Raw genomic sequence first — 14217 nt, forward strand, 5'->3', positions numbered from 1 at the left:
TAAGAAAATCATTTTAAAGGCCTGTGAGAACATAAAAGCTCATACAGTCCCCCCCCCCCCAACCACTCCGCACCATGCTACGTGAAGTGTGGTCTCCCTACCAAAAAAAAAATAAAAAAAATACCGCACCCCACCTCCAAAACTGTTGATCACAATGAAAACAATAATTTAGTAAGGCAAGTTTTATGAAAGCCATTTGAGCAAGATAAGTGTGTACTGATAGGGCACACAAATCAAAATAAAAAGTGTATTCTATGGAATATGCTTAAGTTTGTTAAGTTAATGGCATCAGGCGTGAACCTTGTACGCTACAATCTCTAGTATCTCTGCAATACATCTTATCTACAATACCTCAGGCACGTAGTTATTTATTATGAACGTGGCTGGACTAACTGCGCACGCATCTCATATATTGTGTTTGTCCAATCAATTTACTCATAGGGCAGAACATAAAAATTGAAGTTGGTAACATTGTAAAAGGCAGTATACTATGACAATGCAGATATGGGAAATACGTCAGTATTAACAGCGGAGCGCGCGTGACCATAGTATTTACTGTAAGAGTCCGAATCATAACAAATAATTCGGAAAATCACATCGTTGGAATGGAAAATGTGCTTAGAAAGAGGACAGGCGGCAAAATAGAACCAGCGATGGAAAAACCTGCAGACGACACTTCGTTCATGTCTAGCGTGATAAAACTGGGTGTTAGTGCTAGCGCTGGAGTCGCGTTCGGTGTTTGCACGGAAAAAGGAAAGGGTAAGGATACATTGCAGTACTTTTAAAAAGTATTGTGTTCTTGCATATATAATATGCAAAAGAACAAAGTCAATAGATGATATATACAAATTGTGAATTGGATTTGCCTTCGACTTTTTGGCATCTGAATGCAAGGGAGGTAACTCGTACAATCTTAATGGTTACACAGTCAAGGTCATGTTTCTAAGGGCAGCGTCGCATTTTATGCACAGGTGGTTGTTGTTGTTCTAGGGTTTAACGCCATTTTCAGCACAAGATAGGCTATAAATGGCGGCCAATATAAATGGTGGAGGAAGAACCCTGGAAAACCCAGGTAAGAACCACTGACCCACGAGAAGCTACTGGCAGGCTTTCTCACGTACCCACGCTAACCGAGCTTTGGACTCGAACCCACGCAGACAGAGGTGAGATGGCAGTGATCCGGAACGGTGCGCGCTTTAGACCACTCGGCCACTCGGGGCCTCTATGCACAGGTGGTCGACGCGAGCTTGATGTTGAGAAGAAAAAAAAAAAAAACACAATGATCTGAAGAAAAAAAAATAGAGTGTGAAAAAAATACCTTATATTACCCCCATGACCTGTTCTGACATTGGACCCTCTCTATCATAATATATGAGAGAAGGTATGTAACTTCCAAATACTTCGTTCCACCCATGACCCGTGATTTCCTTCTGCTATTTCCGTCTTTAAAGGCACACGACCATACTATATAGCTTGTTTTACTCCTGAGATATTTTTTTATTCATCAAGCACTCATTCACTTTTCTGCGTTGTACCAAACTGATGTTACGGGCTCCGAAACGTGCGATTTTCGCAGATTGTTTACTGCTGAGACAAAGTGCATGCACATGTGAAAACTGGTGAAAAGAGCCATAAGTACTGTGTTTGCGATTCTACCATGCATCCCTTTTTGATGTTGTTGTTGTAATGGGGTTTACTGCCATTTTTCAGCACAAGATAGACTATACATGGCAGCCAGTATTAAAGGTGGAGGAAGAACCCGGGAAAATCCTGGAAAGAACCACCGACCCCTGAGAAGCTAGAACCACCAACCCATGAGACGCTATTGGCAAGCTTTCTAACATACCCACATTAGCCGGCATCCCTTCTTGAATTACAGAACAGTGCAAGATGCAAAAGTAAGTTTTTACTTACCATTAACTCGATTCAACTTTAGGAATTCTGTTCCAATATATGCAAGAATTAGACATTGTCTTCTTCACTGCACATACATTGTATACATGTTACTCTATTTTCAAAATAGGTAAATCATGTGGCACACACATCTATGCCAAAATATGATTGGCTCAAAAGGTTATACTTAATATCACATGAGGTCGGACTTGTCACAGCAGTAAAAATTCTCGAAAATCGCACGTTTTGGTGCCCCTAACTTTAGTTTGGTACAAAGCAGAAAAGTCAATTATGGCTTCATGAATAGAAAAACATATCAGGAGTAAAACAAGTCATATAGTATGGTTGTGTGCTTTTAAAGATGGAAATAGCAGAAGGAAATCGAGGGTCATGGGTGGAACGAAGTATTTGGAAGTTACATACATTCTCAAGGGCCCCAAGTGGTCTAAAGCGCTCTCCTTTATGGTTCACTGCCATCTCACCTCTGTCTGCTCTGATTCAAGTCTCGGATTCAGCCAATGTGGGTATGTGAGAAGGCTTGCAGTGTGTCGGTGGTTATTTCCGGGGTTTTCCCAGGTTCTTCCTCCGCCATGTATAACCTATCATGTGCTGAAAAATGGCGTTAAACCGCACAACAACAACATTGAACAACATACCATCTCTCATATATTATGATAGAGAGGATCCTATGTCAGAACGGGTCATGGGGGTAATCTAAGGTTTTTTTGTCACTTTGTATGATCTTTTCCTTGAGATTATTTTGTTTTTCTTCTCTCAACATCAAGCTCATGTTGAGCACCTGTCATTTTATGGGTTAGGGGTGCTCAACAGATGCCAGGCCAAAAGATACCGACGCATTATTTCAGATGATTGTCAATTACAAAATTCTTTGAATAAATTATGAACTTATTTCCCAAATAGAAATTATCCTACATATATAATTGATTCTGCTCTGAACAAAGCCCGTAATCTTACTCAGCATGAGGCTTTAAACACAGCAGAATGTAAAATAGAGAGAGATGTAATTCCTTTCACAATACAATATAATCCTTCATTACCTAATATAGGTCATGTAATTAATAAATATTATAGTCTCCTTATTTTATCCAATAAAACCAGCGTCAAATTACTTTTCAAAATTAAACCAATTCTCGCTTATAGAAGACCCAAGAATTTGCAAGATTTTTTAATTAGAACTAAAGAGACAGAAAATAAAAAAATACAGTTTTCATCATCTAAATGTAACAGACACCGGTGCTGTCAATGTGCAAACATAAGAGAAAGTACTTCTTCCAGTAGTGCCAATACAAAAGAGGTATTTTGTCTATGTGATAACACTAACTGCGTATCAACTGATGTGATTTATTTAATAACCTGTAAAAAATGTAGCATGCAATATGTTGGACAAACACTACAACAAGTTTCTAAGAGAATGAATAATCATCGCTTTCATATAAAAAAATTTATAGAGATCTTAAGTTTTCCTCTAGTATTTCAACACACTTTAACACCAATAATCACTCTCTACTTGATTTTTCTTTCATGCCAATAGATATTGTGCATGGTGACATGAATAGACTCATAAAAGAAACTTATTGGATTCAGAAGTTAGATACTCTGTATCCTAATGGACTTAATGCTAATGCACTATATTAAATTGTATAATTTAAATTGATATATTGTATATCCTTTATAACAATATGATTATATGTATGACTGTTTGTCTCTATTTTATTTTATTATTTTACTAATTCAAGTTTCATTAGAGACTTGTGTATCTTTTAGATCCTGTCATATGTAATTGTTATGATGATGCATATCATTTATGATGTTACTTAATGACGTGATTGTTGTTTTAAAATAAAAGACGTCATCCGTTACTTTCAAAACATTTCGTGGCTGAAGAAGCATATATTAAATGCTAAACTAGTTGCACATAATTTTCGGCGTTTGTGTTGTTTTTTTATCACAACTACAGATATTTGGAACTTCTAAGAGAGTAGTGGATGTAAGGTCAAGTTGCAACATGCACATTGAAGAGAACATGGTATACTTCTATGTTACTTTCATGTACTGTGGCTGAAATTTCTTTGGATATTGTACTTGTGGAAATTGTACACAGTTATTTATTATGACTGGTCCCTTGTGATAAAATCGGCCTTAGGTGGTGCTCATGAGTTTCGTATTTTGCATATGATAGGGTTAGAATTTCAAAGAAAAATTTCCTCTAGTGTCCTCACTGGTGTACTTAGACTAATTCAGGCTGATTTTTTAGCACACAGGAGCAGTCATTTTAGTTCGCTGTGTGCTTAGATCATTTACAATTTCCACAAGTGCAATATCCAATGAAATTTCAGCCATAGTTCATGAAAGTAACATAGAAGTATATCAAGATTCTCTCCATTGTGCATGTTGCAAATGTAAACAACTTCACCTTACACCCACCACTTTCTCAGAAGTTCATAATTTCTGTAGAGCACCCCCTTAATCAGTTTAAAGTAGACAATCTTTACCAGGTATTAAAATAGGGAAAATGAAATATGCTGGACTAGACAATGCCAGCTTTTGAAAGTAAAATGAATGAATTATCAAATACAAAAATGTATTAAAAAAAGACTTATCAGCTGTTTTTTTTTTCTTATATAATTTACCTCTGAAGTCCATGATGTGAAAATAATCAAGCAGAGCCGGCAGTTTTTTGAGAGGTGCACATCTGAAGTAAGACCAAGTAGTATACATTATAACCCGACAATTACACTCATCAATCATACACCAAAATAAAGGGAATTAACTGTTCTTTGAACAGTACCTAAGATATACAAGATCTTTTTTAAATAGCCAGTATAGCCATTGAGGAAAACCATTGAAATAAGAAACTGTACAGCACCACTTTAGGGTGCAAGGAACAGTTTTTTTTTTACATGTACAAATTTAAAGATTTTGCTTTCTTTGAATTGCATTTTTGGCTTACTTTATCTGCTCAGTGAATTTCAAAAACAAACTGTCCATTGAAGAGGTACTTACAAGACAAAGCCATGTCCAACATTATTATCCCAGATTCAGTTATGGTTAAAATCTTCAGGGTTTTCCCAGGTTCTTCCTCCACCACTTACACTGTTATGCAGGCTGACATCTATAGCCTATCCTATGCTGAAAAATGGCCTTAAACCCACCATAACAAAAACAACAACAATAACTGTCTATTATGTCAATGTGTTTTACTTTTGTCACTCAAAATATTTAGTGACAACCGCTCTCATGGCCTAGTGGTTAGAGCGATTCCACCTCAGATGCTGGAGGTTGCTGGTTTTGAACCCCAGCAGAGTCATAACAGAGACTTATAAAAATGGTACTAACTGCTGCCTTGCAAGCCACTCAGTATTAAGAGGTTAGTGTTAGGACTAATGTGACTGGGTGGGACATGATGCTAATTAGTGTCTGCAACATGGTACCCCTAGCTAAGACATCACTATAAACTGCCACACTGCAGACATAATATGACTGTCAAATTGATAAAGCTTTGTTTAAACTCTAAATCACACACACAGACACTCAGAATATTTAGTAAATGTTGAATAAACTGCTGTAATTATTTTTATGAAAGAAAGAAAGAAGATGCAGAGAATAAAGTTGTTAGTTATTGTGCAGATAGCAGCTCCCACACCAAAACTGCCTACCCTTCTGCACATGAGATCTAACTCGGGTTAGTCTCGTGCATTTTAACATGCAAATTAGGTAGAACTCACGTGAGCAAATAGATTCTAATAAGAAAATCACATGTGCAGGAATTGTTAACATGGGTAAGATCTTGCTTACGTGAGCAAGTCTACACGTGAAAATTCCATACTTATGAGCAAGTCTGCTCATGTGAAAATGGCATGCTTATGAGCAAGATCTCACACATGAGCAACATCTTGCTCACATGAGCAAAAACAACAAAAAACAACTATAGTATTTAGTTTTTATTAAATACATACAACCTTTACATGAATTAAATAGTGGAAGATAATATTCAAATCTGGTAATCATAAGCATATTTGAATTCAGTTATTGATCTTTTAATAAGGTTTCTCACAAGAAAAAAGACAACTAGTGCATGTGTGTATGTGTGTTTTGGTATACTTGCGAGGACCCAAGTTGGGATGCACACCAACGTCTAGAGACTACATTCTGAGGACTTACACACCAGCCCTCGAAATGATTTTGTGGAAGATAATTGAGAATGATCATAAGAGGTGAACTATGTGTTATTTTGAAAGTCCTCACAATGTTGGTAATGTCTGACAGGCAGTTACACTCCGTGTTTATATTTCGCACAATTTGCGGGCTTCCTCTGGTGGTAGCTTGGAGTGCTAACGCTAAGCCAGTCAGAAGATGTGTGCCTTCTGATTGTTGATCATCCAGTCAGAACATTGCTTCTGTGCATTGTCACTGCAAATTTTGTATACCAATAAATACATCTTATAAAAATAATTACTAGTATTATTAGTGATTTTTAAAAAGAAATGTTTTTGTAAAATGGTAAACTGGTGATACTAGCAGAAAGTGTGATATTTTAAGCCTGGTGCGGCTGATGTAGTGCAGTATTTGTGGCGCGTGATTTGGTGTGTACATGGATTTTGCTGCTTCGAGACTTAATGCACCTAACTCTGGGAAGATGGCAAGATGTACTGGATCAAACTGGTAAGAAACAAATAGATTCTTTATAAAATTGTTTATTGTATTTGTCCAAAAGAGCTGTTTGTTCTTTCATTAGTTATCATCTGTGACAACTTGCTTGTAACCCGTTCTACCAATGCTGCACAAGGCCTCATATCATTGCTTATATTTAACTATGTCATACACATAGGATAAAAAAATATTATGACAGTGAAATTGTAAGCAATGATACAAGCCCCAGTGCAAAGGTCTTGATTATTATATTCCCATGTCAAAACAGTTCACATTGATGTCAAGAGTTGGTAAATGAAGAAGCGGTTCTCTCTCTCTCTCCCCCTCTCTCTCTCTCCATTTCCTTTTCAACTTGGTTGTTGAGAGAGAAGCAGAGCAAAACGAACTTTATAGTACAAGAAGAATATTGTGCTTTTTGTTTTTTTATTCTGAAAATGAAAAAGAAAATTTAAAATAAAGTTAAATAGGCAAGGAAATAAAAATGGAATATCCCTGTGTCAGTACCTGATACCCTTGAAAAGTAAATGGTTGGTCCCTTTCAAATTAATACAGTTTTCATTCTTGATGAAATCCCCCAATAGAAAATAAGGCTCTGTACATGACAGACTCGTTGATAAACAAACTTGGTTACTATAGTCTGAATCCTGACTTGGTATCTCACAAGCAGGAGTGTTCCAAAATCACATTCTAATGAACTAGTCAGCTACAAGTAAGACCTAGTGATTCTCAGGGCTATGCCAGTTGAGGTTCCTTATCTCATTGCTGCTACGGTAGCCGGATTGGTCTGAGTATTAAGGGACGAAAACATACACTGGCACTCTTCTACTAATTTCTGCCCTTCCTATCATTAGTCTTCTGACTGTCATATCAGTTCCTTCTTTACTTTATCTTTGACCACACACCACCCGTTGCTTAATAGTCAAGTGTGACTGTGTAGGCATATTTATAGATAGATACAGCTTCCCATTTGTTTGTACCCCGCCACCAATTTCAATAGCAAATCTTTATTGTAATAAACAGTGCACAGAACTTAGTCATTTCATTCATTGAATTTCTAACCTGACTGTGACCCGAGTGGCAATAACACCGGCATCCTCTGCTTAACGGTCTTTCCATACTATCCCAGCAGCATATTGTATACACTATGGGTGAGTCTCTTTTCCTCAGAGAGCATTGTGATGTAGTTTATCCTATTCAGTAGCTGCTGGATAATTCCATAAAATTACCATAATGTTGAGAGTTTAGTTTTATATCTCTTTCCACTCATGAATATAAACATTATACCACTTGTTAAATCAACGGGAAAGGCAAATTTGTATTTGTAATTTTTTGTGTGTGCTTGATTTGACATAAATATCGGAAGCAGTATTTTTCTTCTGTGTACATACATGTGTAGTCCCGCATATACCACTTCGCTAAAGATGGAATTGTCCATGAACCGGAAATGACTGACAAGCATGGCCATCCTTTAAACTGAAAATTCGTTTGAAGTGAAATGCTCAGATGATAACTTTTAGGGCCACCCTGGGCATAATCAGGTTTGAAATTATTAATCAGTAAATGAACTGATTAAGTTCTGAGCTTCTCTGATCTCATTTGTGCCTTTTGCTTTTTAAATTGGGGGAGGATTTACAAACAAACGGAGAAGTATATTTAGACTATAGTTTAAGCTCAATTTAGTGGAACTTGATGTTGTTATTGAATGGGATGGCCATGTCCGCATGTGATATGTCAGAGCACTTTCACATCAGCACGTATATTCCTGCAGAAAATTAATTCTCAAATTTGGAAAACTCTGCTTATTGCTATTTATACTTCTACACTTCCACACTAAAACCTAACAAACTTTATTTGACCTTGGACTATCCCATACATATATATGGTAGTCGGCAGCATTGCCATTGCTATGAGTCAGCTGTGAGACTGCAGAGTTATGGACTGTTATATGTGCTATTGCCCTGCTATTATATATATGATTAATAGTTGGCCTAGATTGGAAATGAGAAGACGTCAGTGTCCTGTGCCTTAAACATATACACATATTATCCACACACAGAACTAGGTGATATTTGACCATAAATATATAGTTCCCACATACAAATCTTGGTGACATCATCCATAAATGTATGGCTCCCAAACTACCCAAGTTAAGATTTGTTGAACTCCGCGCCTTCACACAAGTCTATTACTCCCCGTGTCACCGTTGTAATATATGCTCCAGTAGAAAACAGTGTTTTAAAGGAACAACAGTAGTACATAAAAAACTCACTTTAACATTCCTAAAGATTTTCTTATATTTATTATAATTTTTATTAGGGAGAGATTTTGTCTCGAAAGTAAAAATAATAAAATTTGGGGAAAATCATGATGGTACATGTATTATAATAAAATTGCTTAATTTGTAGTTAAAAATAGCCTGTCAGATTTAGCTTGTGACCTGTTTTTAAAAAATTAATGGGCTGTGTGCATATGCATTCATCATAACTCATTCCTCAAGAAGTGCAGATAATCATAGACAAAAGACAAAGTTACAGGAGAAGATGTTGATTTTAATTTATTATCATTCTTACCATTATCTTGATTATCTTCAAAGAAACTAAATTATATAGGTCAGATTAAGTTAAATGTTTAGATTCTGTTAAGGGATTGTTGGAAATTGACTTTTAAAATAAAATTGCTTTTATCATCAGATGCTATACATGGCAACCAGTATAACTGGTGCAGGAACTACCATGGAAGAACCATTGACCCACGAGAAGTTGCTGGCAAGCTATCTCAAGTACCCACATTAGCTGAGTCTGAGACTCAAACCCATGCAGACAGACGACTCAAGGCCCCTAAAACAAATATAAAGGACACTGATACAGCTTTGAAATGTATTATAAAGGTATTTACAGTAGCAAAGAACCACCTGAGAAAATCAGTTACAACAGCTCCTCATGGAACTTGAGATTTCATTACAGTATTCTGAACAGTGTTACTGATGTAGGTGTCCACTGTCTGTCACATTATTGACACATGTTCAGTAGCTGTTTTAGGCAGAGGTTGGTTTGCCTCATTGAAATAGTTACTAAGGACTTTGATGAGAACATTACAGATTCAAAACAGGATAATTAGTGTAATAGATTTTTTATGGCAAGTAACTTTTTGTCATTGAGAGATTCATTCTCATGAGAACTGGGAGTTTATGACTTTGAGTCAAAACAGTGCATCATCAGAATGGGGTAGGATGAAACTGTTGTATCTGCTGTTTTTAGACCATGATTTCTTGTGTATAAAGCACATTAATTTAGCTGCAGTATTGAAACTTATACAGCATAGTGTTAGGAACGATTTAAATTACAACCTGTGAGAAGACATAATAAAATGCCCTTGAGATTTTGGAATTAATTGTCAAATGACTCTTTAGTTTGGAAATCTGTTGAGAACCCTGCCTCTGTGATTAAGGAGGGCATACTTTGTCAAAACGGTAGCATGATTGTTTCTTTCTTGAGATTCCTTATCAATGCTTTCTACAGAATCAAATGAATAGTGTTATGATTTAAATCCCAATAATCTAGAATTACGGACAATTTAAAGGCCTGAATAAGTTAAATCCAAAACTGAGGGTGTTGCTGTGTCAGCAGTAGTTTGTAGAGTGTTCACATTCCAACAGTCTTTTGTTGAATCACAGTAGTATAATTCCAGGTTTGAATTCACTATGTATCCGAGAGATGTTAACAATTAAACTTGTTTACTTTCTTTTACTGGAAAGAACTCAAAAACATTATGGCTGTGATTCTGAGGTTAAAACATTTACATTTACTATGCTTGTAGATCATCTGGTAGCTGTTGCTGTTAAAACAAATTAATAGTATGTTACAATAATATATTTGTCAATGTGAACTCAAGACCCAAATGTTAATGTTTCCTATTGTCAGTATTGGTTTCTTTACATTGTTTAGAGTTGTTCCATTTAAACATACATGGTACCCGGGTAAGGCAGTGTTATAAAACTATATGCCATGGTACTTTGATTTCACAGAGTTCATATTAAAATGATAAGAAAATTCTAAATTGTATCTTTGGGCGAGTAACCACTTTAAAAGTGCCTTCCCTGGGTTCCATGTATGTTTTAATGGAACAGCCCTTACATGGTAAACAGTTGAACAATTCTTATTTCAAATGGTATCAATGTTTGGGGAATGTAAGATCTGAAAGTGAAAGGGAATATTTTGTTTTAGGTAAAAACTGCAAGTCAAGTGTGAAAGCAAAAAGGAAGAAAATGACTAGAATACCATGGTCTTAGGAGGAGAAGGCAGCTGTAGAAAGACAGCTGGGACAGTTTATAAGAACTGCTTCACTACCAGGAAAAGCAACATGTAAAGAGGCAAAGAAGAAGGAACCTATTATGGCAAGGTGTTCATGGAGCCAGATTAAAGTCTATTAAAATTCAAAATTTAAAGCTATATTAAAGCTAAAAAAACCTATACCTGCAAAATTCAAACAGATAAATATTTGCTGGCCTATAACTTGGTACTTTTGGAATAGAAAGTCTCTGCTTTGTCATGTACTCCAAATCAGCCTGTGTATAGATTATGTAATTCAAATTGTGTTATCGTTCATCGTGTAATTTTTTGTTACAAAAAAATATATATATATTTCTTCAAAAGAATGGAAAATAATGCATCAAATAAATATCATTTTGGAAAGAGATCGCATGATAAAAAAATTTGCAGCCGACATTGAGAGCGATTTTAAAATATCTATATGATTTTCTATATTAAATTCATGTGCATCAGATGTAATTGTGCTAAAACAGTATGCACTAGTACTATATGTTGTTTTAATTTGATTACATATATGTGCATTAGAAAATGACTAACCATGACAAAGACAGGTATTCCAACACATTTTTCTTCTTGCACCACATGATCAAATAAAATATTTCCTGATATGAGAGAGAGGTTTGTGGACAATTGAATTCTGTATTAAGTTATTTGTCAATATTGATCATACTCCTGTACAAAGGCAATGCTATATTTTATTCTCACTTGATACCACTGTGTCAACAATTCTTTCTAGTTTTAATTATGATATCCATTGTCTCAGGAACAAAACAGCTTTGCAGTGTTATTTACATGCTAATTAAATACACTAATGCTTCAGTCTAGTCGTTCCAGTTAAAACCTGTTTCAGGTTAATGTTCTGCAGTTCTGCAGACTAGGTCAAATCGGGAAATTAGAGTACCCATAGGGTATTATGAATACAATACCATGTAATGCCAGGTGCTTACTTGTGCACATTTCTGAACCAGTGACACATTTTGTACTAGAAGTCAGAAATGTCATTCAGACTAACAACTAGCCTGAGCAAAGTTGAAAACCACATGCCACTTAACTACAGGAAGTGTACATGAACATACACTTATTCGTTGGGAAAGGAGAGGTCATTGTGCATACAAAGAATCTTACACAAAATGATTCAATTGTTATTTTCCGAATTTGACCCATATGGAGTCTATATGGATATAAATATTGTGAATATTTAAATTTGAAACTGAAGGATTATGGTATGTATTTTTGTTATACATTTAATGTTTAGTTTATTACTGTTTTCTCTTCACAAGTTTCAGATAAACAGGGCAATAATGTACAAAAATAGCATGAAATACATACCATTAATATTCATGAAAATGGAAGTTTCTAAAGTGCATTTCACAGTAATGCTAATTTTATCATATCTGTAACTCATTAAATTTTCAGGTCATCTGTAGCTAAAAGTAGATAATTTCTTTTAAATATTTTGTGTGAAACGAATTTGGTACTTTTAGTTACATTTGATGGTGCTGATCTGCAAATTTATGGAAAGCTCATGGTGCTGTGTGGAACAAACAGCAGTGAAAAGACAATTGAGGTATTGCTCTGGAATTGTCTTATACTCAGCATCTACTTATATATGGATGAAGGATAGAAACTGATCAAAACGTGCAAATTCTACTTAAACTTCACCGTGACTTATAGGCCGACAAATAGAGTAGATTTTCCAGTTGTGTTTACAATGTGTTGTTAGATTTCATTTTGGTTATTTGATTAATTTGCATTCAGGGCAAGAAAGTTTAAATTGGTGTTCAGATTTATAGTTTTGTTATTTGTACCTTTTCATATTTTTCTTAAGCAAATAATTTTCCTGTCAGTGAAGTAGTTCATATAAATTTGTCTTTCATTGAAAAAGCATTGAAAGTATTACCATGTTTCAAACATGTAAATTTGAATATTTCCATTAGAAAATAGAGTGTTGTCTCTGAAGTCAAGCTTGCTTCAGTATAATTATTCATTATGGTTTCTTAACATGCTGTTTAAATTTGCTTCATTTTACAAATATGCTTTTCCTGTACCTTTTTTCGTATTAGTCTTAAAGAAGTTTGCATTTTAATTTCTTTACCCATAGTAGATTGAGATATATATATATACTTTGGTAAGAAGTATACAACAGTTTTGAAATGGGACATTGCATACCTTAAATGCAAGTCTAGTACAATTTTATTGCTTCAACCTAAGTTTGAATGTTCTGAAGGCAAAACTTATTAAACATCTTTCAGATGAATCTGTTTATGCAACTGTTCTGTTTGTCGGATGTTTAAAATGTTAATCAGCAAGATTATGTCACATCCATATTCTTGACTTGTATTATGCACCTGTTTTAAATGTGTTCAAAGATCTGCTGCCCACGTCTCATTTTTAATAATTCTTTTGGACTTCTTGAAAAAAATCTAATCAGAATTATAGTGCAGATAACTTAAACTTTGTTTGCTTCTTTCTCTAATTATGTAAAGATGAAATTATTTAAATTACTCAGATACATTTACACTTGACAAAGGAAATTGTCTTGCTTCTTGATGTTCCTTCCAAAAACAAATTGTACAGTTTGACATTTCATCAAGTTTGGAAGGAACTGCCTTATCTGATTATAATAGAGATTGTCCATGCAGATAGTAATGATAAATAAGATGATGTTTTCATGTAACAATGCAGCAGTATTGCATATGTCTTCCTGTGATGCCATTTTTGTCAAGACTCCTTCACCTTAGATGGAAGTTGATGTCCTTTCATTCATCTGTCAACACCCTTTGATTCCCCTCAATGGTACAGTATTTTACTTTCTTTCACTTTAATACCATTGTAACCAACTTTTGAATGTTGTTCATGAGTGGGCTCAATATGCAGGCTGTGGCCAGCTTCTTGTATTTATTCAATAATGACATACATATTGAATGAAATGACTTTATTTGGGTTGCATCTTTTATATTAAACATTTTTGTGGAGATGAACATTTACTTTATGCAGTGAAATCTGTGTCATATTCATACATGCTCATCTGGCTTAATTAAATTATAATGCAATTTAACCATTTAATGTTTTTCTTTTTCTTCTCAACTTCCTACTATTATTTATTTTTAATTCTTTGGTTTCAAACAGTGTTGGATAGGTGGCCAAATTAGCTCAGTAGGTGGATCGCTGCATTTCGTAATCCAGTGGTTATGAGTTTGCTACACTGGAGAGGAAGAACAAAGCCTGACTTTACATCCTGAATAAGAACACTCTGACCATATTTTTGCCTTTGGAAAGTCTGTCTTTATTATGTTGCTTATTTTTCAATCTTTAGCAATCTGAA

The 14217-nt window shown here is 35.1% G+C and overlaps 1 protein-coding gene across 5 annotated transcripts in view; it reads left to right on the forward strand.

Moving 5' to 3' along the window:
• Nucleotides 1–447: 447 nt before the first annotated feature.
• LOC149805273 (uncharacterized) overlaps nucleotides 448–14217 on the forward strand; it is a 107039-nt gene continuing 93269 nt past the window's right edge. For 2 of the 5 annotated variants that reach the window (XM_089949008.1, XM_089949022.1), the window contains exon 1: nucleotides 448–759. In XM_089949008.1, coding sequence (XP_089805134.1) covers nucleotides 606–759 — 154 coding nt within the window. In that variant the 5' untranslated portion in view covers nucleotides 448–605. Of the gene's footprint in view, nucleotides 760–2308; nucleotides 2603–9474; nucleotides 12116–14217 lie in introns of those variants that run through there. The other 3 variants (XM_089949010.1, XM_089949014.1, XM_089949011.1) reach the window with 3 other exon arrangements.

Source organism: Sinohyriopsis cumingii, chromosome 2, assembly GCF_028554795.1.
Source record: "Sinohyriopsis cumingii isolate HCF-2022 chromosome 2, ASM2855479v2, whole genome shotgun sequence".
Lineage (NCBI taxonomy): Eukaryota > Metazoa > Mollusca > Bivalvia > Unionida > Unionidae > Sinohyriopsis > Sinohyriopsis cumingii.